Here is a 27046-nt window from a genome sequence, read left to right as displayed (position 1 = left end):
CGGTGCATTGTGTACACGTACGTGTGTATGCTCGTGTACGTGCGTGTATGCGTGTGCGTGCATGTACGTGCGTGTGCATACATGTGTACGTGCGTGTGTGTGCGGGCGCGTGTACCAGCGGTAATCGTAATTGTTAAAACAGGCATCAAAACAGGCACGGCCATCTGGTGGTGGCGCCATGCGGGGGGAGGTTTTGCGATCTCGCGCACGAGCCCAGCGCGTCATCCGATGAGCGCGGCTGGAACAGATGCTCATCCGCTGGGTCCCGGGACGACGCTGCGAGTGCTGAACCCATTAATTAGCGCCCCCGTGCTGCGTCCGTCTTAAGTGGATTATCGTAAACTTAATTGTTTGTGTTTTGTTGCCGTTTCCCCGCCCCCCCACGCCCCGCGCCTTGCGGACCAGGCGATCGTTATCGTCGTGACGGTCGCGTTCGTGCAGGTACGTGTTCACTTAGCGCGCGTGGTCTGAATTTGCGACGTAATTGTACGACACAAACGCGCGTCCCCTTCTTTGTGCGTGGAGCCGCACAAATTGGGGTTGAGTTCTAAACCGAGTGGATGCTGTATTTAATCATACCTCGTATAAGCACAGTTCTGGTATAAGAGACACGTGCTGACATCACGCTGGTGGGGGGAATGTGAAGATAAATTCCTGATATGCCCAAGGTGGGGTGTGCTCGTATCCAGCTGACACTGGCCCTGCTTCACTGCCGCGCAGAATAGGGGCCTGCAGCCGAGGTTATTAGTGCGGCCACGTTGTATTGGTCAACGTGGCCAAAGCAGCTCGGATGCGGCCACATGCAGAATGAGTCCGTCTGGCTCACGGCTCGCACACTCCCAGGGTGGATCTAGCAGAGGCGATGGCTCGGCTTTGAACACTTCGCAGCTCCGAGGCGTCGTCCCACTCGCTCTCATCGACCGCCTGCGACACGCTTGTCTGTTTACTCATTTATATTTCGTTTGTTTTTGGCTCTCGTTTCTGTTCGCTCCATTGGTGCACTGCTTTGTTATATAATTGCGTTTTTAATTTCGGTGACCCAGGTCACGGTTGCAAATGGGAGACGTCCATCCTGGTGTCTTGTTTGGTCCCTCGCGTGGCGACGCTGACATTTGAGACGCGCGTCTCTGCTTTGCAGGAATACAGGTCGGAGAAGTCGCTCGAAGAGCTGAACAAGCTGGTCCCGCCCGAGTGCCACTGGTACGTCGCTCGCTGGTGCCCCCCGTCCCTCTCCCGCCATCCCCCAGCGCCATCGGTGATTAGTGACGGGGGGGGGGGGGGGGGGGGGCGGTGCGTGGGGTTGCCGAGCGAGCGAATTGTGAACAACACCGCCTTTACGCATTTCACAGGAGCCTGGTGATTGGATCAGATTTCCTCCTGTTGCTGTGTCACGTCGGTGTGGTTCAGTACAATTACAATCACGTGTGAAATGCCTACAGCGTGTATATGTGACCGCATCTCTACATGAGTCTATGGGTTAGGTCTGTGGCCTTTCTTGAGCATGTCAAATATGATGCAACGTAAATAGGGCAGGTCTAAATGCGACCCCAGCTCAAGACACTGTACAGATATTGTGGGCATATTTATTTTATATATGTGTATTGTATCGAGAGAGAGGGGCAGTCATTCACACACGAAGGAAACAAGGGAGATCTTGAGCCAGGACTCGGGCAGGGGCAGGAAGTAAACAGCGTGGATGGATAGGGGAAGGGAGTTCCGGACTGTGGGGACAGTAGAGGAGAACGAACAACCTCCCCCTGAGAAAGCCTCGGTTGTTGGAGCGGAGAGGGCGTGGAGGGGCATTAGAGTGAGATGAGAGCGGAGAGGTAGGAGAGTGTGTGGAGGGGAGTAAAGTGAGATGAGAGGGGTAGGAGAGTGCGTGGAGGGGAGTAGAGTGAGATGAGAGGGGTAGGGGAGTGTGTGGAGGGGAGTAGAGTGAGATGAGGGGTAGGAGAGTACGTGGAGGTGAGTAGAGTGAGATGAGAGTAGAGAGGTAGGCAGGGGCGAGTCTGTGGAGGATCTTGAAGCTGGTGAATGCATTCTTGGAATTGATCCAGGATTGGATCGGGTGCCACAGGACATCCTTAACCCAACATCACTCGAGATGAAAAAAAAACAGCACCTCTGTATGAGAATGCTTCGCATTTTTTATCGAGTCAATCATCCCAGTGGTCACAGATGCCCACGCGAGTCTCTCATTGTGCTCGGCATCGACGTTTTACCACACGTGTGTTTTTGAATTAATCCTCAGGAGGGAATGTGCTCACAAAAGCAGCCTCTGCATTAGTTATGAGGCCACCTCAATTATTTAGCGTTTATTTTCGTGCAGCGAACGACTTGGGTAGCCATCGCGTCGCCGCTTCGCAGCCAAGGTGCTGCTGTGCTGCCGCTCGCGGTGTGGAGGGTGCTCGCATTCCGCTTCTTCAATTTAAACAAAAGTTGTTGAATCCGCAGGCTGCACCCCCATTGCGGACGAAGCGTGCGTTGGGAATCGCGCGCGGGACGGGGCAGCCTTTGGGCGTCGTGCAACGGCCCCGAAGGAAGCACATCTCACGGAACGACTTTTTGAAATCACTTCGAGTGTCCTTCGTTCCGCACAGTCGGGGTCAGCACTTCCCCACTGGCGTCGTTACCGAGAGCACGGCTCGGCGAATGAGAGCCAAACCCACGTTCACATTCTCAGCTGGAATTGAGCTACTTTAGGTTCAGGATCAAAGTAAACGTGATCGTATTTATTCGTGTAGTCATCGTTGACCGGGCTGAGACCATCTACTCACGGTTCAACCCGAGGTAGTGGCTGAAACCCAGATTCGAGCGCAGGATATTAAGGGTGCCTCCTCAGCATCTCTGCCCTCCGAGCCCCCCGGCATCCTCTCGGGGAACATGGTTCTTGAGATTTTTGCCACGCGCCACCTTGGCAGCGTTGCCCACGTCGCTGGCAAGTTCTCTGACATCCACTTGGCCTGGCGCCAGCTGCTATATTTGGCCGCCTAGCAGAGCGTGCGCCAAGCATCCACAACCGACTGCAGGGCCTTTGTGTTCTCTGCTATTGTTCAGACGCAGTTTGATTTTATGTGTCGTCTGTCAAAACACAAAGCTATCTTTGGCTGTTGCTGTTCCGACCGGGACAATTATAGTGGGGGCGAGGCGAGAGACGGATCGGCCCTGCATTGTGTCCGTTCCGTTCGCTGCCTCCGAACTCCGCGCAGCATAACACGGAACGCCTACCCGCTCAGGAATTGTTTCATGTCACGTGGCATTGGTTGTGGTAGTAGTAGTAGTAATAATAGGAGGGCCGATTGCCCAGACGGGCATTGAAGCGGTCTGCACAAATCCGGCGACCAAGGTAAAGGCCTCAGAGCAGATGGTGGCAGCTCACCGGGGGTACTCGTCTCCTGTGCAGCGGCTGCACGATCTGGCATTGGGTCGAAAGCATTGCTGCGGTTTTGGCGTTGGCATCGGTGGCTTTGGCTGTGATGGCATCTTGATTTTGAGTACCAATTCAGAGCCCCAACACGGGGAAGAGTTTTGGTTTGGTAAGCAAAGAAAAATGTTTTTAATCAGTGAGCACTATCTGCTGTGACATGTAAATTATAATCACCGTGGTCATGACTGACAAATATAGAACTTTAACTGAAAAGTTCCCAGAGATGCAAGGAAAGATAGATGCTGGGAATTTGACTGAGAGACAGAAAAAGTGCCATGGATGAGGGAATAAACACAAATCAGAACATCATATTGAGAATTTGGAATGGTCAAGACTTGTAGCAGAATGGCAGCCAAACGAGGGAGCGCTTCCAAGAGGACGACCAGAGCGGAGACGGAGCACTGAGATTAATTCGTGTGCAGGAGCGCGATGCACAGTAGTGACACCGGGCCGTGCGGGATGGTGACGGCTTGGGTAGGCCTTCATCCAGCAGCGGATCGATCGTGGCCAATGGTGTTGATGATGAACGACGGGTGAGGCCGCACAGTAGCCTCAGGCAGGTGGCAGGGCCCGGCGGCCGCGGCCTCCGTCGAAGCCGCGTTGGGCCGGGTGAGGCCCGCCGGGGCCCTCGTGGCCTCCGCTGGCACCGAGAGCGCCACTTGGCATGCGGCGGTGCCGGCGTTTCGCGCGCCTGCGCCCCCGGGAGGGATCGGCTGGTTACAATCGATGGCAAGCTCTGAATTATGCACGTGTCGGATGTTTCGATTTACATTTTAGATCGAGCGTTTATTTTTAATTTTAGCCGAATTATTAATAACTTCGCCTTCAGCGGCCTTGCCGCATTTCAGAGGCCAAGAGGGGCGGGGCCTGGTCGTAACCACCGACAAAAGGGCTATCCGTGTACAAGTGCGATTATAACACCGGAGGAGTGCGATGTCACATCTAGTCCCAATAATAACTATAACACTTATCAAGTTTTTATGGCCAGGCGAGAACCTAAGAGACCAGGATAGACTCATTTGCAAGAGAGACCTGGAGGCATGAGTCTGCCAGTAGTAGGGGGCGATGAAGGCTGCTCTGCATATAATCCAAATTGAATAATTTGCGTGTCATTTTCAAATTTTGCTCATGGTCCTGACGCCCGCACACAAATGGTCTACTCTTGCGAATGACGTCAGGGGATGTTTAATATGTGTGGGTGGGTGGGTGCGTGGGTGTATTGTTGTATCCTACCTTGTGGTGGTGAGTCCTCAACTTTGGTGGAGGAATCAATGAGTGATGATCATGGAAACAGTAACCATGACAGCAGCGATGATGAGCGGGCGAACTGTTCACCGGTGAGTGAGCGAGCAAGCGGTGTGAATCGGTGAGCGCTCGGATCATCGGTCACCGTGACTGCCGCTTCACTCTGAACTCTATCCGGTGCCGCGGTGAGGTAGCAACTGGGTGCTGCACCCCAGATCCTATAGCGGCAGACTCCCAGCCTGGGCTGAACGTTCGTGACTGGCGTCTTGTGACCACAGTGTCCGCGAAGGCCGCATGGAAAAGCTGCTGGCGCGTGAGCTGGTGCCGGGCGACACCGTCACGCTCTCCGTGGGCGACCGTGTCCCCGCTGACCTTCGCCTCTATGAGGTAGGCCTCGCTTCTGTCACGACGCGGTGACGTGGCCACGTGGGGGTCGTATTGCTGCTGCGATAGTCGTTTGTGCCCCATAGTTCAAGCAGTGTTCAAGTATCCTTACCAGGTGGTCCAAATGGTATCTCAGACTGAAGCTGCGCACTAGACTGGTTGGGATGTGACGTGGCCAAGCGGTAGCGCGTTCACTGCTTGCTGCGGAGGGTCACGGTTCAAATTCGGCGGCCGCCCTGGTTAATTTATGCGCTGGGTGTACTAACCGTAACCGCTTCAGAGGACGTCACAGATCGCCCGATATTACACTGCGAATTACTCAATTGTACTGTACACACAGCAGCAATCATCGCCCCCCCCCCCTCCTGGCAGGCCGATGCCCCCCCCAGGTCACACTTACGCATGAGACACTCACCTGTGGTCTCTTGAAATTTCACCTGGTTACACAAAATCAACCTGAAACCTCAACTTGTAATGCTGGGGGCCTTGAGCTGCCGTGGCATTGCGGCGAGCGCCTCCTACGCTGGCGGTCACCCTGACGCCGGTCCCATGGGGGGCTGGGATGTTCCCCGTTGTCTCCGTGCAGTCGATCGACCTGTCCATCGACGAGTCGAGCTTCACCGGCGAGACGGAGCCCAGCAGAAAGACGACGTCCACCGTGGCGCGGGGCCTCAACGGCGACATGGCGGCGCGCACCAACATCGCCTTCATGGGCACGCTGGTGCGCTGCGGCAAGGGCAAGGTGCGTGCGGCGATCCACGCCGACCGGCCGGCGCCCGTCCCATGCCGGCTCGGTCGCTCGCTTGCTCACATCCCCACTCGCTCACTCACTCGCATCTCCATTGAATGACTCGCTCACTTACGTCGCCCTATGAATCGCTGTGCTCACACACGTCCCTACTAAATCACTCGCTCGCCAACTCGCATCCGCACTCGGGCGCTCACATCTTACTCATTCGCATCCTTAATAACTCGGATCCCTACCTACTCAGCCGGAAGGGCGCGTTGGGTTCCCGCTAACGAGCGTCCTCGCTCCGCCCGCCCGCTCGTTACAATCGCGTTGCCTGCGCATCAGTCGGCTCTTAATTTCTCCCGCGAGCGAGACGAGCGTCGCGTGCGGGAAGACCGGCCGCGGAGAAAGGAGCAAGCCGCCGCCGCGCTTCGTGGAGTTGAAGCGTTCGGCCCTGGAGTGCCGTCGTCCAAACCTCACCGCACGCGTTGTTTATTTTTCTGTCCTCGTACGGAACATTTATTCCCACCTTAAGTCTACTCACGAGAGTAAATATCACAGGCCCTGCAAGCCAGCCGAGGCCACGATGCCATCTGTTTTTTTCCACTTGTGAGCAGCCCTGTAGAGTGACCTTGTTTAAAAGAGGGAGGGGTATACGCAAACTCAGGTGGGGGGAGTTGAGTAACGGTGCCATGGGCTTTTGCCTGCCAGAAGGGGGTGCTGAGCCTTCACCAATGCGCGGGGGGGGGTGGGGCCCTCATCCCCCTGCAGCCTTACCCCGGCGCTCCGGGGCTACACGCGAGGCTCCGGGTGATGCCGAAGCGCCCTAATTGCCGTGGCGGCTGCGGAGAGAGAGCCCAGCGGTTGGAGGCTGCGGGGAGGGAGATGAAAGCGGCCATTTGGGCGGCCGCGGAGCGCTGTGCCACGAGCTCGCCGGCCCTAGCGGAGACATCAGAAGCCGGCTTTGATAATCCGCCTGTGCACTGAAGTTGTCAGCGTGGCAGTGTGATAAAAAAAAAAACATTCAAAGATAATTTTTCATGCAAATTAATTTTAATTACTCTGTCAAGCTGTTTGTGCGGTGTAACCGTGGCGCTTATTTGCTGCTCCGTGTGAAGATCTGTGAGATTGGAGCCCTACCTCCTATTCACGGCAGCAAACACCCATGCATGCAGCAGTCACACCACTACCACCATCAACATCATCATTAGTTCATTTGGTATTAGCACCGTTCTTACAGCACAAGGCCAAAAACGACACGCTTACTCAGCCACACACTCGCACACTCTCCCACACCCTCTGCCACCTATTCACGCTCTCACACACTCAACTCTCTCATCCGGTCATTCTCCCACTCACTCACCACACCGCAGGTCACAATGTTCCCCTTTCTGCTTCTTCCCTTGCACTGCTCAACTTTGGAATCTCTTCCCATCGTCGTCTCTTTCCCCCAACAGATCTTATGACAATGACCTTGCCCAATTCAGGGACCGTCGCGTTACGCTCCTAATCCATTACGACTTGGATCGCGCTGTTTGTTTCTGGCCGTTTGAAGTTTTGGGCCTTAGAGGCTGTGCTCGGCAACTGCGTAAAAGTAACAAAAAAAACGTAAGCGGAGCGGGACGCCGGCGGCGCTGCCCTCTCCGTCCGACTCTCGTCGCCGCGCGCCCGCGTGCCGTGCTTGGGGCGCCGCTATGAAGCGCCGCAGCCGGAGCGACCCACGGGCGCAGCGCTTGCTCACTTGTGCCTACCGTGGCGGCGCCCGTGCGGGCAACCATCCATCCGCCTTCCGTGTCGAGCGCGGTTTGAAAGTCGCGGTCGCTGTTCGCGATAAAAAAAAAACGGCGCGCGTTATGAATCGCGTCATTATTACTTCTGTATTATTATTGCCGAGGTTGGTTTTCCGTTGCCCCTTGTGTGCATTTGGCGTCCGTTCAAACCCAAACTGTACGGGCGTGGAAAGGAAGGCGCCGCTCTGTTGTTATTATTGCACCGCGAGGGCGCAACTACAAACACCCGGCAGCAGCGGCACAGCAGGCACAGCAGGAGGCCAGGGGCGGCCTCTTCGATTCCACTATTCAAACGAAACAAGAATGGAACCCGTGCTTATTAACTATTTTAAAATTACACGTGCGTGGAGTGGCGGCGGAGTGCTTGGCGCCCTGCGCTGTGATGATGGCCGCCTGAGTTCGATTCCCTGCCGCGGCGGCTAAGATCGGTGGCGAGTGATATCTGAACCGGTCCCGAGCCCCCCCTTCCCCACCGGCCCCCACTGGGCAGCGTGGTGAAGTATGGTCAAGTGACCCCATTGATCTACGTGGCATTTGGAAGCGCGTGTCCGGCAGTGGATTGACGAATGTCTATGATATGCGAATCTTGCATTGAGGCCAATGCAGTGGACAGATTTGTAAAAGACCAGAGCGAGAAAAACCAAGAATCAATGCGAATGAGTAAGTAAAAATTAGACAAGTTGAACAATTACTCTTTGGGTCTTTCGGTAAAGTCACGTAGATAGGTTCAAAGAAAATAACAAAAATAACAAAAAACTACGACGTTTCTATCGCAACGCACGCGGTCATCATCCCTTTTTTCCCCTCCTGATGACGACCGCTTGCGATGGAAATGTCGTAGTTTTTTGTTATTTTTGTTACTTTCTTTGAACCTATCTACGAAAGACCCAAAGAATATGAATTCCTGCAGTCATGAAAGCTTTAAGTCAAGATTTAAGTTTAACAATTGTTAAATTACATCAGGACCCTGAATCGTGACATTTAACAAAGTTGTTGGGAGGGGGGGTGGCCGGAGTGAAGCGGAACAGGTCTCATCATCAGAATAATCATCGTCATCAACGTCATCATCGGTTCCGTGGGGGTCGTGGGGACTAGAAACTTTCTCCGCAACTTGTGGACTTTAACGGTCTGCTCAGCGCCTGCTTGTCCAGAACACTCCGTTCATCACCACAGCACACTTCCTTGGCTGGCCTCACCAATAACAATATTAGTGGTAAAGCCCGGTTTTCTCAAGCGCTCTACCCTGCTGGATAGTGTCGTCGGGAGCATCATCAAAGCATTGCGGCTCCCTGCTCCTCCTCCTGCTCCTCCTCGCTGTTGCCAGTAGTGGACTTGCGCGCCCGTATCTCGTTCCTCACCTGTAACAAGCCGAGGCAGGTGTTTATGCAGCTATTTGAAACCGGAATGTTTCGGCGGGCCCGTCACTCTCTCCATTGTGAGACGCGGTCGGGGACTTGGCTTCCAAGAGGTCGTTAGGGGTCCACATGACCCGGCCAGAGGCATCTGGAGCCAGCAACGCATTCCGTGAAAAGTGATTATTAAAGCAAACGCTGCGGGTGCTCTTTGTCGTTCAGCAGAACAGTCAGAAGTCACCAGCTGTTGTGGAATACATCAAACTGGGGGGGGAGGAAACTGGTGTGTATTCTGAAGGATGTTTGCCAAGAAGTGCATTGTGAAGCCAAATACACAAGAGCTGTTGTTTGTTGAGGCTGAATGAGCCTGGGTCGGGGTGGGCTGGGAGAGGAAGCCGTGGGGAGCTGGCTTCGTGTTTTTTGTTTGGCATTGTGGCCTCTGCACAGTGGCACCTGGGGGTCTCCTAAATGTTCACTTCAATTCCGCATCACTTCACCGATTCGCAGGTGACTTGAACCTGACGGCAACACACAGATGGGTCCGCTGGTGCGGTGCTGGTTGAGGATTGGGGCACACGGACAGTACTTGCGTGGGTTTTCACGTTGCGCCGCATAGCTCTCCGATGTGACGGGTTGCGCCGCGCGTTGTTCGGCACGATATCCGACGTTTCGCTCGACGTGCTGGCAGCGGCACAAACCCACAAATGCATCGGAGAGCTGCACGAACACTCGCGGTGGCCGCAGGGAGCAGGAAAGCTGCTGCAATGGTTTGGCCGTGCTACTCGGAGAGCAGAGGGGACTTGCTAGCAGCCTCCTGCGGGACCTGTCGGAAAGGACAAGGAAGAGATGTCAGCCCGAGAGCAGCTGACTCATGATGATGATGAACGTAGCGTCTGCGACAGGCAGCACCAGACGTTGTGCAAACGCAAGAGGTGATGAGGATAATGCCAAAGCGTCAGACGTGCCCCCAGGACAATGGCGACGACGATGATGATGACAATAATTATGATGATGAGGATGATGCTTATAATAACAGTCCTCACCATAACCTCATCATCAGCCGCCCTCCTTGCTCTCGGACACAGTCGTTTCCTTGGCCCGGTCCCTCGAGGTGGCAGAGGCCTCTGCTCTGACCTAGGAGTGGTCGCTTCTCGCCACCAGGGCCCAGGGAGAAACAGACCGACCATGCCAACCGCGATGTCCCTCGACCCCCACCTCTCCCGACCATGGCAGCGCCCCGCAGTGCTCCAAATCTACCGCACGGTTCTACGCCTGCTCGAGCGCTTCAGGGTCGCGACGCCGAATATTTTCATCTTGTGCCATTGCGCTTCAAACTCGGTAACCCGAGTTCGGTTCCCGGCCACTGCTAGCATCCATTTCGATGCGTGAACCGATCTCGTGTACCGCCTCACACCAGACTTCACAGACCCGAACTGACCAGCGTGGTGAAGTCTCCATCTGACCGGTGGATTGGCAAGAGGCTGTGCTCGCCACGCTGCGACCGATGACCGTGTGAGGGTGGGCGGGATCTGTGTAGACACTACGTCGTGGTCGTGGTGGTGGTGTTGTTTGAGCCGTGATGCGGTCGCGCGGCGAGCCCCGGCGCCTTCCACCCCCACGTGACCCATGACGCCCCGCGTGACCCATGACGCCCCGCGTGACCCATGACGCCCCGCGTGACCCATGACGCCCCGCGTGACCCATGACGCCCCGCGTGACCCATGACGCCCCGCGTGACCCATGACGCCCCGCGTGACCCATGACGCCCCGCGTGACCCATGACGCCCCGGTGACCCATGACGCCCCGCGTGACCCATGACGCCGCACCCATGACGCCCCGCGTGACCCATGACGCCCCGCGTGACCCATGACGCCCGCGTGACCCATGACGCCCCGCGTGACCCATGACGCCCCGCGTGACCCATGACGCCCCGTGACGCCCCGCGTGACCCATGACGCCCCGCGTGACCCATGACGCCCCGCGTGACCCATGACGCCCCGCGTGACCCATGACGCCCCGCGTGACCCATGACGCCCCGCGTGACCCATGACGCCCCGCGTGACCCATGACGCCCCGCGTGACCCATGACGCCCCGCGTGACCCATGACGCCCCGCGTGACCCATGACGCCCCGCGTGACCCATGACGCCCCGCGTGACCCATGACGCCCCGCGTGACCCAGGACGCCCCGCGTGACCCATGACGCCCCGCGTGACCCAGGACGCCCCGCGTGACCCAGGACGCCCCGCGTGACCCAGGACGCCCCGCGTGACCCAGGACCGCCCCGCGTGACCCAGGACGCCCCGCGTGACCCAGGACGCCCCGCGTGACCCAGGACGCCCCGCGTGACCCAGGACGCCCCGCGTGACCCCAGGACGCCCCGCGTGACCCAGGACGCCCCGCGTGACCCAGGACGCCCCGCGTGACCCAGGACGCCCCGCGTGACCCAGGACGCCCCGCGTGACCCAGGACGCCCCGCGTGACCCAGGACGCCCCGCGTGACCCAGGACGCCCCGCGTGACCCAGGACGCCCCGCGTGACCCAGGACGCCCCGCGTGACCCAGGACGCCCCGCGTGACCCAGGACGCCCCGCGTGACCCAGGACGCCCCGCGTGACCCAGGACGCCCCGCGTGACCCAGGACGCCCCGCGTGACCCAGGACGCCCCGCGTGACCCAGGACGCCCCGCGTGACCCAGGACGCCCCGCGTGACCCAGGACGCCCCGCGTGACCCAGGACGCCCCGCGTGACCCAGGACGCCCCGCGTGACCCAGGACGCCCCGCGTGACCCAGGACGCCCCGCGTGACCCAGGACGCCCCGCGTGACCCAGGACGCCCCGCGTGACCCAGGACGCCCCGCGTGACCCAGGACGCCCCGCGTGACCCAGGACGCCCCGCGTGACCCAGGACGCCCCGCGTGACCCAGGACGCCCCGCGTGACCCAGGACGCCCCGCGTGACCCAGGACGCCCCGCGTGACCCAGGACGCCCCGCGTGACCCAGGACGCCCCGCGTGACCCAGGACGCCCCGCGTGACCCAGGACGCCCCGCGTGACCCAGGACGCCCCGCGTGACCCAGGACGCCCCGCGTGACCCAGGACGCCCCGCGTGACCCAGGACGCCCCGCGTGACCCAGGACGCCCCGCGTGACCCAGGACGCCCCGCGTGACCCAGGACGCCCCGCGTGACCCAGGACGCCCCGCGTGACCCAGGACGCCCCGCGTGACCCAGGACGCCCCGCGTGACCCAGGACGCCCCGCGTGACCCAGGACGCCCCGCGTGACCCAGGACGCCCCGCGTGACCCAGGACGCCCCGCGTGACCCAGGAACGCCCCGCGTGACCCAGGACGCCCCGCGTGACCCAGGACGCCCCGCGTGACCCAGGACGCCCCGCGTGACCCAGGACGCCCCGCGTGACCCAGGACGCCCCGCGTGACCCAGGACGCCCCGCGTGACCCAGGACGCCCCGCGTGACCCAGGACGCCCCGCGTGACCCAGGACGCCCCGCGTGACCCAGGACGCCCCGCGTGACCCAGGACGCCCCGCGTGACCCAGGACGCCCCGCGTGACCCAGGACGCCCCGCGTGACCCAGGACGCCCCGCGTGACCCAGGACGCCCCGCGTGACCCAGGACGCCCCGCGTGACCCAGGACGCCCCGCGTGACCCAGGACGCCCCGCGTGACCCAGGACGCCCCGCGTGACCCAGGACGCCCCGCGTGACCCAGGACGCCCCGCGTGACCCAGGACGCCCCGCGTGACCCAGGACGCCCCGCGTGACCCAGGACGCCCCGCGTGACCCAGGACGCCCCGCGTGACCCAGGACGCCCCGCGTGACCCAGGACGCCCCGCGTGACCCCAGGACGCCCCGCGTGACCCAGGACGCCCCGCGTGACCCAGGACGCCCCGCGTGACCCAGGACGCCCCGCGTGACCCAGGACGCCCCGCGTGACCCAGGACGCCCCGCGTGACCCAGGACGCCCCGCGTGACCCAGGACGCCCCGCGTGACCCAGGACGCCCCGCGTGACCCAGGACGCCCCGCGTGAACCCAGGACGCCCCGCGTGACCCAGGACGCCCGCGTGACCCAGGACGCCCCGCGTGACCCAGGACGCCCCGCGTGACCCAGGACGCCCCGCGTGACCCAGGACGCCCCGCGTGACCCAGGACGCCCCGCGTGACCCAGGACGCCCCGCGTGACCCAGGGACGCCCCGCGTGACCCAGGACGCCCCGCGTGACCCAGGACGCCCCGCGTGACCCAGGACGCCCCGCGTGACCCAGGACGCCCCGCGTGACCCAGGACGCCCCGCGTGACCCAGGACGCCCCGCGTGACCCAGGACGCCCCGCGTGACCCAGGACGCCCCGCGTGACCCAGGACGCCCCGCGTGACCCAGGACGCCCCGCGTGACCCAGGACGCCCGCGTGACCCAGGACGCCCCGCGTGACCCAGGACGCCCCGCGTGACCCAGGACGCCCCGCGTGACCCAGGACGCCCCGCGTGACCCAGGACGCCCCGCGTGACCCAGGACGCCCCGCGTGACCCAGGACGCCCCGCGTGACCCAGGACGCCCCGCGTGACCCAGGACGCCCCGCGTGACCCAGGACGCCCCGCGTGACCCAGGACGCCCCGCGTGACCCAGGACGCCCCGCGTGACCCAGGACGCCCCGCGTGACCCAGGACGCCCCGCGTGACCCAGGACGCCCCGCGTGACCCAGGACGCCCCGCGTGACCCAGGACGCCCCGCGTGACCCAGGACGCCCCGCGTGACCCAGGACGCCCCGCGTGACCCAGGACGCCCCGCGTGACCCAGGACGCCCCGCGTGACCCAGGACGCCCCGCGTGACCCAGGACGCCCCGCGTGACCCAGGACGCCCCGCGTGACCCAGGACGCCCCGCGTGACCCAGGACGCCCCGCGTGACCCAGGACGCCCCGCGTGACCCAGGACGCCCGGCGTGACCCAGGACGCCCGGCGTGACCCAGGACGCCCGGCGTGACCCAGGACGCCCGGCGTGACCCAGGACGCCCGGCGTGACCCAGGACGCCCGGCGTGACCCAGGACGCCCGGCGTGACCCAGGACGCCCGGCGTGACCCAGGACGCCCGGCGTGACCCAGGACGCCCGGCGTGACCCAGGACGCCCGGCGTGACCCAGGACGCCCGGCGTGACCCAGGACGCCCGGCGTGACCCAGGACGCCCGGCGTGACCCAGGACGCCCGGCGTGACCCAGGACGCCCGGCGTGACCCAGGACGCCCGGCGTGACCCAGGACGCCCGGCGTGACCCAGGACGCCCGGCGTGACCCAGGACGCCCGGCGTGACCCAGGACGCCCGGCGTGACCCAGGACGCCCGGCGTGACCCAGGACGCCCGGCGTGACCCAGGACGCCCGGCGTGACCCAGGACGCCCGGCGTGACCCAGGACGCCCGGCGTGACCCAGGACGCCCGGCGTGACCCAGGACGCCCGGCGTGACCCAGGACGCCCGGCGTGACCCAGGACGCCCGGCGTGACCCAGGACGCCCGGCGTGACCCAGGACGCCCGGCGTGACCCAGGACGCCCGGCGTGACCCAGGACGCCCGGCGTGACCCAGGACGCCCGGCGTGACCCAGGACGCCCGGCGTGACCCAGGACGCCCGGCGTGACCCAGGACGCCCGGCGTGACCCAGGACGCCCGGCGTGACCCAGGACGCCCGGCGTGACCCAGGACGCCCGGCGTGACCCAGGACGCCCGGCGTGACCCAGGACGCCCGGCGTGACCCAGGACGCCCGGCGTGACCCAGGACGCCCGGCGTGACCCAGGACGCCCGGCGTGACCCAGGACGCCCGGCGTGACCCAGGACGCCCGGCGTGACCCAGGACGCCCGGCGTGACCCAGGACGCCCGGCGTGACCCAGGACGCCCGGCCGTGACCCAGGACGCCCGGCGTGACCCAGGACGCCCGGCGTGACCCAGGACGCCCGGCGTGACCCAGGACGCCCGGCGTGACCCAGGACGCCCGGCGTGACCCAGGACGCCCGGCGTGACCCAGGACGCCCGGCGTGACCCAGGACGCCCGGCGTGACCCAGGACGCCCGGCGTGACCCAGGACGCCCGGCGTGACCCAGGACGCCCGGCGTGACCCAGGACGCCCGGCGTGACCCCAGGACGCCCGGCGTGACCCAGGACGCCCCGCGTGACCCAGGACGCCCCGCGTGACCCAGGACGCCCCGCGTGACCCAGGACGCCCCGCGTGACCCAGGACGCCCCGCGTGACCCAGGACGCCCCGCGTGACCCAGGACGCCCCGCGTGACCCAGGACGCCCCGCGTGACCCAGGACGCCCCGCGTGACCCAGGGACGCCCCGCGTGACCCAGGACGCCCCGCGTGACCCAGGACGCCCCGCGTGACCCAGGACGCCCCGCGTGACCCAGGACGCCCCCGCGTGACCCAGGACGCCCCGCGTGACCCAGGACGCCCCGCGTGACCCAGGACGCCCCGCGTGACCCAGGACGCCCCGCGTGACCCAGGACGCCCCGCGTGACCCAGGACGCCCCGCGTGACCCAGGACGCCCCGCGTGACCCAGGACGCCCCGCGTGACCCAGGACGCCCCGCGTGACCCAGGACGCCCCGCGTGACCCAGGACGCCCCGCGTGACCCAGGACGCCCCGCGTGACCCAGGACGCCCCGCGTGACCCAGGACGCCCCGCGTGACCCAGGACGCCCCGCGTGACCCAGGACGCCCCGCGTGACCCAGGACGCCCCGCGTGACCCAGGACGCCCCGCGTGACCCAGGACGCCCCGCGTGACCCAGGACGCCCCGCGTGACCCAGGACGCCCCGCGTGACCCAGGACGCCCCGCGTGACCCAGGACGCCCCGCGTGACCCAGGACGCCCCGCGTGACCCAGGACGCCCCGCGGACCCAGGACGCCCCGCGTGACCCAGGACGCCCCGCGTGGACCCAGGACGCCCCGCGTGACCCAGGACGCCCCGCGTGACCCAGGACGCCCCGCGTGACCCAGGACGCCCCGCGTGACCCAGGACGCCCCGCGTGACCCAGGACGCCCCGCGTGACCCAGGACGCCCCGCGTGACCCAGGACGCCCCGCGTGACCCAGGACGCCCCGCGTGACCCAGGACGCCCCGCGTGACCCAGGACGCCCCGCGTGACCCAGGACGCCCCGCGTGACCCAGGACGCCCCGCGTGACCCAGGACGCCCCGCGTGACCCAGGACGCCCCGCGTGACCCAGGACGCCCCGCGTGACCCAGGACGCCCCGCGTGACCCAGGACGCCCCGCGTGACCCAGGACGCCCCGCGTGACCCAGGACGCCCCGCGTGACCCAGGACGCCCCGCGTGACCCAAGGACGCCCCGCGTGACCCAGGACGCCCCGCGTGACCCAGGACGCCCCGCGTGACCCAGGACGCCCCGCGTGACCCAGGACGCCCCGCGTGACCCAGGACGCCCCGCGTGACCCAGGGACGCCCCGCGTGACCCAGGACGCCCCGCGTGACCCAGGACGCCCCGCGTGACCCAGGACGCCCCGCGTGACCCAGGACGCCCCGCGTGACCCAGGACGCCCCGCGTGACCCAGGACGCCCCGCGTGACCCAGGACGCCCCGCGTGACCCAGGACGCCCCGCGTGACCCAGGACGCCCCGCGTGACCCAGGACGCCCCGCGTGACCCAGGACGCCCCGCGTGACCCAGGACGCCCCGCGTGACCCAGGACGCCCCGCGTGACCCAGGACGCCCCGCGTGACCCAGGACGCCCCGCGTGACCCAGGACGCCCCGCGTGACCCAGGACGCCCCGCGTGACCCAGGACGCCCCGCGTGACCCAGGACGCCCCGCGTGACCCAGGACGCCCCGCGTGACCCAGGACGCCCCGCGTGACCCAGGACGCCCCGCGTGACCCAGGACGCCCCGCGTGACCCAGGACGCCCCGCGTGACCCAGGACGCCCCGCGTGACCCAGGACGCCCCGCGTGACCCAGGACGCCCCCGCGTGACCCAGGACGCCCCGCGTGACCCAGGACGCCCCGCGTGACCCAGGACGCCCCGCGTGACCCAGGACGCCCCGCGTGACCCAGGACGCCCCGCGTGACCCAGGACGCCCCGCGTGACCCAGGACGCCCCGCGTGACCCAGGACGCCCCGCGTGACCCAGGACGCCCCGCGTGACCCAGGACGCCCCGCGTGACCCAGGACGCCCCGCGTGACCCCAGGACGCCCCGCGTGACCCAGGACGCCCCGCGTGACCCAGGACGCCCCGCGTGACCCAGGACGCCCCGCGTGACCCAGGACGCCCCGCGTGACCCAGGACGCCCCGCGGACCCAGGACGCCCCGCGTGACCCAGGACGCCCCGCGTGACCCAGGACGCCCCGCGTGACCCAGGACGCCCCGCGTGACCCAGGGACGCCCCGCGTGACCCAGGACGCCCCGCGTGACCCAGGACGCCCCGCGTGACCCAGGGACGCCCCGCGTGACCCAGGACGCCCCGCGTGACCCAGGACGCCCCGCGTGACCCAGGACGCCCCGCGTGACCCAGGACGCCCCGCGTGACCCAGGACGCCCCGCGTGACCCAGGACGCCCCGCGTGACCCAGGACGCCCCGCGTGACCCAGGACGCCCCGCGTGACCCAGGACGCCCCGCGTGACCCAGGACGCCCCGCGTGACCCAGGACGCCCCGCGTGACCCAGGACGCCCCGCGTGACCCAGGACGCCCCGCGTGACCCAGGACGCCCCGCGTGGACCCAGGACGCCCCGCGTGACCCAGGACGCCCCGCGTGACCCAGGACGCCCCGCGTGACCCAGGACGCCCCGCGTGACCCAGGACGCCCCGCGTGACCCAGGACGCCCCGCGTGACCCAGGACGCCCCGCGTGACCCAGGACGCCCCGCGTGACCCAGGGACGCCCCGCGTGACCCAGGACGCCCCGCGTGACCCAGGACGCCCCGCGTGACCCAGGACGCCCCGCGTGACCCAGGACGCCCCGCGTGACCCAGGACGCCCCGCGTGACCCAGGACGCCCGCGTGACCCAGGACGCCCCGCGTGACCCAGGACGCCCCGCGTGACCCAGGACGCCCCGCGTGACCCAGGACGCCCCGCGTGACCCAGGACGCCCCGCGTGCGCTTTGTCTCGGCAGGGAATTGTCATTGGGACTGGCGAGAATTCGGAGTTTGGAGAAGTCTTCAAGATGATGCAAGCTGAGGAGGTGAGGGTCGGCTTGCACCGCACGTGACGCGTGCGCTCCCCGTTTAGACCGGAGGTCGTTTGAAGGGATCTCGGAGGTAGCGCTGCAATATCCGTTTCTGCTGGGCCATTCTGGAACACGAAGGTCGCGGCGCTCTGCCGGAGATGCGAACGGATTATTCGTGACGTGACGCCGATAGCGCAATCGCGATCAAATTGAGGACAAATAAATACGTACAAGTCACGTGGTGTTGCTTTCTTGCATTGAAGGCCCCGAAGACCCCGCTGCAGAAGAGCATGGACCGGCTGGGCAAGCAGCTCTCCTTCTACTCCCTGTGCATCATCGGTGAGTTGTGGCTCACACCAAGCTCCGCGTTGTGCTCCAGCTTCGACAAACACAATGCCGTGACTCTCGCCACACGCACAGTGCAGCGCACGCGCTGTGCGTGTGTGACTGTCTTCGCACGTGCGGATTCGATTTCCGCTCACGGCCGCCAACACCAGTGGCGACTATCTGAACCAGTCCTAGGCCTCCCCTAGGTCGACTCAGTCTCGAATGAGTTCCTGGTGCGGTGGTGTGTTGTAAACATCGCCGCTGGGGATACAAAGGCAGCCGGGCGTTGTGCTGGCCACCCACCCCCTCGTGTGACGTGCCGGCCTTAAGAGGTGGTCGCGAACAGCACTTTCCCCAGCAATCTGTTTAGGCTACAGGGAGATCTTTATCTTTTGTGTGCCTGTGTCCAGGTTTGATCATGCTCATCGGGTGGCTGCAAGGCAAGCACATCCTGGACATGTTCACCATCGGCGTCAGGTACGCTCGCTCACGCAATGGCCCCAATTGTGGCCAGTGGCATGATAGTGTGGTGTATAGAGGCGGTGGTGTACTGGTGGGGGGCCTACTGGCGGTGTTTGTGGCTGGATGTCTAGTGGTGGTGATGTGTGGTCGTGATGTCTTGGAGGTGTGGGTAGTTGGTGGATTTGCAGGGGAACAGGTGTGGGTTGGTGGTAGAAGTTGCTGTGGGGGTGTGCCGATGCAGTATGGCGACTGTGACACTGAGGCTTGTGGTGAAGAGCGCGGTGGTGGCACATTGCGCAGCACTGTGGCGGTGTGCTGGTGTTGGATTGGATTGGTACGGCGGTGGAGTTTGCGATGGCACGCTTCTGGGTGAGAGCGTGTCGCGGCGGCTGCGGCGCGTGGCCGGCTTTGAGCCGAGCGACGCCGTTTGTCTCGCTGCAGCCTGGCGGTGGCCGCCATCCCCGAGGGCCTCCCGATCGTGGTGACGGTGACGCTGGCGCTCGGGGGTCATGCGTATGGCCAAGAAGAGAGCCATCGTCAAGAAGCTGCCCACCGTGGAGACTCTGGGTACGACCCCGGCACGCGACCCCGGCACGCGACCCCGGCACGCGACCCCGGCACGCGACCCTGGCACGCGACCCCGACACGCGACCCTGCGTTTAAAAATTAAATGCTTCGATTGACACAAATATTGAGCTCCCTTTCTCGGTAAGTGTCTCCAGTAAGCCGACTCGAAGTGCAATAAGAACCTTTGGGAGCGTGCACCGTTGGGGCAGGTTAGAAGCGGGATTGGTGATATTACAATGAGCAGCGTGAGTTCATAACAACGCCCCCGTCGTCTTCGAGGTGGGCGTGGCCCTCGGGAACACTGCTGTCCTTCTCTCGTTGCGTTTCTGTGGGAGTGTGGCCCCCAACGACAGTGCTGAGCCAGTCCGCTCCTTTCTCCTCGTCTGCCCCTGTGATCCTGTGTCCCATGTGGCCTCATGTGACCCCGTGCGTGTGTCTGTGCGCCCCCACCCCCGGTGTCCACCGCAGGCTGCTGTACGGTGATTTGCTCGGACAAGACGGGGACGCTGACCAAGAACGAGATGACCGCGACGCACATCTGTACGGCGGACGGGTTGCACGCAGAGGTGACCAGTGACCTCTCACCCGAGGGGGACCTTTATGCCGACCCGAGGCTGACCCTGGTGCGAATTGTGCGGCGCTGCGCGGCCACCGTTCGTTGTGGGAGTTGTGTAAGCGCGTGGTTTGCTGCGTGTGGTTTGCTGCGTGCGCTTGCTCCAGGTGACCGGCGTGGGCTACAACGTGGACGGGGAGGTGCGGGTGGAGGGGGAGATCGTGCACGGCTACTCCCACGCGTCCATCGCCAGCGTTGTCGAGGTGGGGGGTGGGGGGGAGGCTCCTCGCCACCCGCAGTGCTGTCCCACGTGTGTCTGTGTCTGTCTCTGTCTGTCTCTGTGTGTCTCTGTGTGTGTGTACATGATGTAGCGTGGAGTTTGTAGCGCAGCCGTTAGCACGCTGCGCTACGAACCCGGCGACCCGAGTTCGTTTCCCGCTCACGTTCAACACCAGTGGCGATTATCTGAACCAGTCTTGGGCCTCTTCTAGGTCAACTCGGCCTCAAATTATTACTTGGAGCGGTGTGTAAACTTCACCACTGGAGAGAAAAATGCGGTCGGGCGTGGCGCTTGACACATCACTTACGAGTTTACCGTGCTGGACTTCGTAGTTGCTTTTGCCCAAGCAGTCTGTGAAGGCTACACGGGGTCATTGTCGTGCATCTATTACGCGTGTATGCAATTAGTTCTCGGTTGTCCGTGAGTGAATCACCTGGGTTGAGGTAACGGTGTGAGCGCGAGCATCACATCGCCCCCATCCCGGTGGTGTAGCTATCGAGTGTGCAATAGGTGCAACTGCTCTGGGGCCCAGGTTTTGGGCTAGGAAGAAGGCGGGGGCCGTAATTAATTGCTCGCGCCAGGACCTATGCCAACGCCCCCGTCCCGTTCATGGGGACGGGCTGCCCGCTCGTCCCGAACGAAGTGCGACCGGTGGGCTGACGTTCATAGCCATGTGGCCTGAACCGCGTGCAGGCCGGGTGCATCTGCAACGACGCCATCATCCGCAGCGACAAGGCCCTGATGGGGCAGCCCACGGAGGGCGCCCTGCTCGTGCTCGCCATGAAGGTGAGGCCACGGGTGGACGGCAACGACCGCGTGACGTCCGCGACGTGGCTCTCGAGTGCGTGGGTGGTGCCACTGCGCCCGGGCCCAGGAGCCCGAGGAGTCCAGGCCCCGGGTTACAAAGATTGGAGGGGAAAATTGGACGGACGACCCTCAATTAATTTCTGGCACCGGGGCCGACGCCAACCACCTTACTACCCCACCGAGACCCATAGACTGATGTAGAGACCCATAGGCTAACATGGGGTGGGGCCTCGATTGAGTGCGCGGGACGCCGTGTGGGATGTCGCCGTGCGTGTGCCCATTGTTCTCTGGTCCCCTGGCCGCATTTAGAAGCCGATTGATGGGTGATTAACTGCCGGATTGTTCCCAGAAACGCCGTTCCGTTCCCTGTTTTAGTTTCATTTATTAGGTATAGCCCTGTGAGCAATGCGGCTCTTGACTCGGGTGCAGCCTGTTTTGCCTTGGCAGGCCGTGGTGGTGATGATTGGGCACACAACGATGCATTGATTCATTGATTAAAATGGATTTTTGCGCTCAGCATCGGTTATTTACAATTCATGGAAATGATATACATGTAGCACACTGCTGTTACATCCGAGCTCGCGGAGTAAACGGGATTGTGCAAACGAGACAGCTTCGTTTGACACATTACAGATGAGACGGCAAAACTGAGACCAAAAATAACCGATCCTTGAATCCACTCGTGACCACGGATCGTCACAGTTCATCGCATCACATTGCCTAGTGATGGTGTCGATAGTGATTGTGCTTCTCGCCCTGTAACGCGACGCCTCCGTAAAGATGGGCCTGGCGGACGTACGGGGAGAGTACATCAGGAGGAGGGAGATCCCCTTCAGCTCCGAGCAGAAGTGGATGGCGGTGAAGTGCGTGCACAAGACAAAGCAGGTAAAGCCACCCCCCCCCCCACGCGGCCACGCGTTGCCCGCCCCCCCCCCCCCCGTCGCCCATCCCTGCTTGGGATTAAAGGCACCGTGCACAGGCGTAGGTCAAGGATCGCACATATTCCTTCACCCCGCACCTCCAATTAGCACGGTTTGCTACGTACGGTGCTAAAGAAATTAAACGTACATCCATACACTCGGCAGTGTACAGAGTTTCGTTGTATTACGGACAAACTGTGTTTCGGATGGGGTTAGCCTCAAGGTAGGTTGGTGTGAGCCGGGTGGCGGTGGTGGCTGTGCTGGCTGCTGCTGCTGCGCGTGCCTGCTGCCTGTGATCCAGCACTGTGGAGGCAGCAGCAGCAGCAAGGGTTGGTGAATCACCGCCACGGATGTTGTGTGAAACGCCTTTCTACCGGTAGGTGTCGAGGAGGTGCCTGTACCCTGGCGTGCCAGTAGAAGGCCGTACAGCAAAGTGGACGTATCGCCATCTGCTTCCATCTGCACGGGGATAGTGTTGCCTCCTCGCGCATTATGGGTTATCTCCGGGTGCTCCGGTTTTCTCTCACGTGTTTAATAAACACAACTCATCATTCATTGGCTCACAACATCTTCACATAAACCCCAATGTGGCAGGAAGGTCTTCAAACAGAGTCCGAAGGGCTCAGTGTGGTTCCCCTGGATAAATGAGTAGAGTAACAAGTTAGGCGAGTACGAGGCTAGGCCACAGGGTTGGAGATAGGAGGTGACGAGGGTAAGAGCGAGGGTCAAGTTAGCCTTATGTGAGGATTAAGTAGGTTCAGATGAGAGCCAAGTTAGGCTAGAGTTAAGTTAGCTGAGGGTTTAGGGCTCGGCTCGACTTGCTAAGTACGGCGCCGTGGTCACGTGACCTTAACTCCCTTACCTCGTATACAGGAGGTTGTGGGTTCAATCCCGACCCTGACGCCTGCTGTATATTTGGAGTTTGCATGTTCTCCCTGTGGTCGCGTCGATTTTTCTCCGGATCCTCCGGTTTTTCCCTCCACATTTAGCATTAGCATCACGCGTTCAGAGTATTTGGCTGCTGTAAATTTCCACGTGATAAGCCACTTCTCGTTGAGCTATCATTTGTGGCCAGGTCACTTCTGAAAAAAAGCTATCTAGCTCAGTGGGCCTTACCTGGTAAGATAAAAATAGTTTCGTGTTAAGTGGCGGTGGAGCTTCTACCGGCGGGTGGAGTGGCGCGCCGTGCCGACGGGCGAGCTGCTCGTGCGGTGTCAGGGCGCCGTGCCGATCGGGCGAGCTGTGTGTGCAGTGCGGTGCGCAGGACAAGGCGGAGGTCTACTTCGTGAAGGGCGCATTCGAGCGCGTCATCGACATGTGCTGCTCCTTCCGTGGCCAGGGGCACACGCTGCCGCTGTCCGCCCAGCAGCTGGTGCTCTACAAGCAGGAGGAGACCTACATGGGCGCCAGCGGCCTACGCGGTCAGCCCCCTTCCCCCCCCCCCCAACCCCTGCTCCCCCAAATTCTTCCGCTAAACATGTCATGCGTAAATACCGGCCTCGGGCATCGTGACGAAGATGAGTGTGACTGCTCGCAGTTCTCATCAGCATCATCAGCATAAGCAATGCTGGATAAAGGCCACCCCAAGTCGTCGCTATCCCAAGTGGTCATTGGCAGTGACTGGGAGTGCTTGAGAGTCATGGGGAATACCTGGGGGTCACCAGGAACAACCGGCACTGACCGCTAGTGAATGAGAGAGCGTGTAAGCAACTGTGAGTGACTGCGAGCAACTGTCGGTGGCTCGGAGTTGCCCTTCGGCGTGAGCGGCCGGGCCACGCTGGGACCGAGCGGGCCGTGGGGTCGTGTGTCCCTGCAGTGCTGGCCATGGCCTCGGGGCCCGAGCTGGGCCAGCTGACCTTCCTGGGCCTCGTGGGCATCATCGACCCCCCGCGGCCCGGCGTGCGCAAGTCCGTCGCCATCCTCGTCTCCTCGGGCGTCTCCGTCAAAATGGTCACCGGCGACTCCATGGAGACCGCCGTCGCCATAGGTACGGGGGTGACGGGCACAAGCGAACGTGCGGCGCGGACGGCGGCGCCGGCGTCCGGGCGCGCGCTCGTCCCATCTTCGGCGGGGTCGCAGTTGGCGGCCGTGCCGTCAACGTGCGCGCGAGTTCCGTTGCGCCGTGGTCCGTTGTTGAGACGGAGGTCCCCTCGTGGCCGTCCCGCTGACCGTGGCTTCGTGATTTTCGCGGCAGCCAACCGCCTCGGGCTGTCCTCCAATGGCGGCGGAGCCGCCATCTCCGGGGAGGAGATGGACCTGATGGAGACGACGCAACTCTCCCAGATCATCCGCAAGGTGAGGACGAGCACGCGTCCCCCCCCACCCACCCCCCGCCAGACCGACACCCCCACTCAGTTGCTACCAGAGGCCACCCTCAAATATTTAGACGACCGATAAAATGATCAACACGTGCAACGTGTTACGTGTGGGCGCGCTCAGGCAGGATATGGCGCTGGCTGGGATAATGATAGGGTGGCAGCCGAAGGATGTAACGTCTAGCGTGGAGATGGAGCACTGAAATCGGCTCGTCTGCAGGTGCTACGTGGATTCTTACATCGCAGGATCGCGCCGGCTTGGGGAGGCCGTCATCCAGCAGTTATATTTTATGGCAAATATATATTTTAATGTTTAAATAATGAGTATTGTAAACGATAATCCCTGACACGACAGATGTACAAAATTTCACAACACAGAATATCTACACAAACGGTTTTTAATTCCCAAATTGAGTGGCAGTCCTTAGGTGGAGTCAATTTGGCCACTCCAAAATTGACTGCGTGCGCCACTCCCGCCAGCCATGCGTCGCCCCCTCTCTCTCTCTAGATGTGCGGCGACGTCCAGCGTGTCCGGGTTTCCCACGGCCTCTCTGTCGCACTCTACCGCTGAACTCGGCCCCGCGTGCTCTTCCTCACGTGGAGCTGTTGAGGGTTTATCGGTTAAAGGTGTCGCGGCGTGTCTCTTGCGTAACACGTTTAGCCTGTCGTCCCTCCACTGGTGGATGAAAAGCTCTCCGCGCCGCGTCGGCTCTGGGGGTTGCCCAAGCGTGCCATGGTGCCCGGGACCGGGCGGGTCGCACTTGGCTCGCCACTGATGTTAGCCGTGCATCGGAATCGGAGCTGCGGTGCCGCCGTCGCTGACGTTAGGGGTGTCGGCGCGTATCAATTCGTCGGTAAATATCGAATCTTAATCTCACGACGATGGCGGTCGGGAGTTGAGTGCTTAAACACAAGGACACCAGCCATGCTAAGTATAGGGTGACCCGCAACTTTCAGATAAAAACCAGCACACAAAGGACTTAACTGGAATATGCAAATGCATATTGCCCTGACGGCTGCCTGTCGGCATCCACACCGCTACTCAATACTTCCGAGGAAAAACGCGTGTCGGAAGGCGTTACAGAATCCATGCGCGTGCGTGATTTTTCTTCCTTGATTGTGAATTGCGTCCGCCTTTGTTGTGCTGCAGGTGTCCGTGTTCTACCGAGCTAGCCCCAGGCACAAGCTCAAGATCGTAAAGGTACATTCAGTCTGCACCCTGTGCCATGGGCCCAGTCACTAGTCCCCTGTGCTCAGTGCCCATCGCTCACTGCGCAGTGTCCAGTCTTTCCTTGTTGCAATCGCAGCTCCTGGTGGCAGCAGCTCCCGGGCCGCCGGCTGTCCGTTAGCCTCGTCTCCCTTCCCCGCTGGTTGTTTCGTTGCACGTCGGTGGACGTGCCACACGGCTCACGGCAGCTCGGTGTTCCGCTCTGCTCGTTACCCCGCTGCCCCTACGTATTTTAACGTGAACCTCGTTTTATTACGAAGCCTAAGCGTCGAATTGCACCGGCCAATTATACATCGTTGTTTGTGGATGTTGTCTGCTTGGCGTTTTGTTGCCAAAACGTTTCGCATTTTTTCCCCCCACGGGGCGAGCGCAGCGGCACAGAGATCTCGGGGCCGGCGGCGCCAGGTGATGGAGCTTTCGTCTGATGAGAATGCCTCGCCGCTTGCCCCGTGCCTCATTAAAGGGACGCGCGACCCGAGAAACAAACGGCGCTGACCCCGCGCACGACGCGTCCGTGCCGCGCGCGTCGGCCTGTCGGGCGAGAGGCTTTTGAAGCTCCGTTAATGAGGCGGCGGAGTCGTGAGCGACGCGCGAGCTCGCCGCTCACGGCCCGTGGCGTCGCGACCGCCGAAGGGCCGCTCCCGGCGGCGTTTGGAATGCTCGTGCCGTCGCGCCGCCGGCGCTGGCCGTGCCGTCGCGCCGCCGGCGCTGGCCGTGCCGTCGTGCCGCCGGCGCTTGCCGTGCCGGAGCCCCCGGCCGCGGCGTGAACGGCGTGCTGTCGCTGTCGCGGCTTCAGACGTCCGTTGGACAGACAGGGGCGCGCGGTGCGGTTCCGACGCGTGCCACGTGTTGACGATGCACCGATCATCGGCTGAACTTGACGTGCAGATTTTCCGCGGCCAATGTTAAGGTGGGGGGGGGGGAGGGTCTTACGACGCAAATTAGAACACGTCATTCCTTGGCCGAACTAAAAAAAATCACTTATGAATCACCGACTGAAATTGCTTCTTACGCTCGCGATGCGGGCACTGGATTGTGGGTATTAATCTGTCATTTACCGTTTATACAAATGATATGCTCGCATTACGATTGGGTGCGATTCTAACATTTTACGAACAAGACGGAGCGGATGAATAATGATATAAACGAGTCGGTGAGCACGAGACTCGGACGGCGACCCCCAGATGGCGATGTCCCACAGAATCTCCGCGTCACGGGGCCTCGTGAGCAATCTCCACGGACGCGACCCCCGCCTGGGTGCGTGCGTGCATCGCGATTGTTTCCCTGACGATGAGCACTCCGCAAAAATACTCGGCACTGTAGGAGTTGCCTGGGCCACTCCCGCTGCTCCATCTCCACGGTCTCGCACGGCAAACGTCGCGGAGTACACAAACAGTGCGTACGAGACGGGATGACATCGGGGGAAAATATTAAAACATTTTATGAAACAGGCGCAGCGGGTGGGGGCTCTGCCGCAGTGTAA

The 27046-nt window shown here is 62.8% G+C and overlaps 1 protein-coding gene across 1 annotated transcript in view; it reads left to right on the top strand.

The window, feature by feature from the left end:
- Positions 1-27046, top strand: part of ATP2C1 (ATPase secretory pathway Ca2+ transporting 1) — a 47272-nt gene that overhangs the window by 11771 nt on the left and 8455 nt on the right. Inside the window, 17 exon segments of the mRNA XM_032957788.2 lie at positions 406-441; positions 1139-1200; positions 4951-5059; positions 5643-5798; positions 18051-18119; positions 18368-18443; positions 18842-18908; positions 19335-19395; positions 19397-19460; positions 19929-20026; positions 20181-20276; positions 20987-21079; positions 21881-21985; positions 23273-23441; positions 23837-24007; positions 24215-24315; positions 25486-25536. Coding sequence (XP_032813679.1) covers positions 406-441; positions 1139-1200; positions 4951-5059; positions 5643-5798; positions 18051-18119; positions 18368-18443; positions 18842-18908; positions 19335-19395; positions 19397-19460; positions 19929-20026; positions 20181-20276; positions 20987-21079; positions 21881-21985; positions 23273-23441; positions 23837-24007; positions 24215-24315; positions 25486-25536 — 1584 coding nt within the window.

This window comes from Petromyzon marinus, chromosome 20, assembly GCF_048934315.1.
Source record: "Petromyzon marinus isolate PM22_M1 ecotype Great Lakes invasive population chromosome 20, UKy_Petmar_22M1.pri1.0, whole genome shotgun sequence".
Taxonomy (NCBI): Eukaryota; Metazoa; Chordata; class Hyperoartia; order Petromyzontiformes; family Petromyzontidae; genus Petromyzon; species Petromyzon marinus.
Note: the sequence above shows the minus strand (reverse complement) of the source record. Positions and strands in the feature narration are given on the sequence as shown.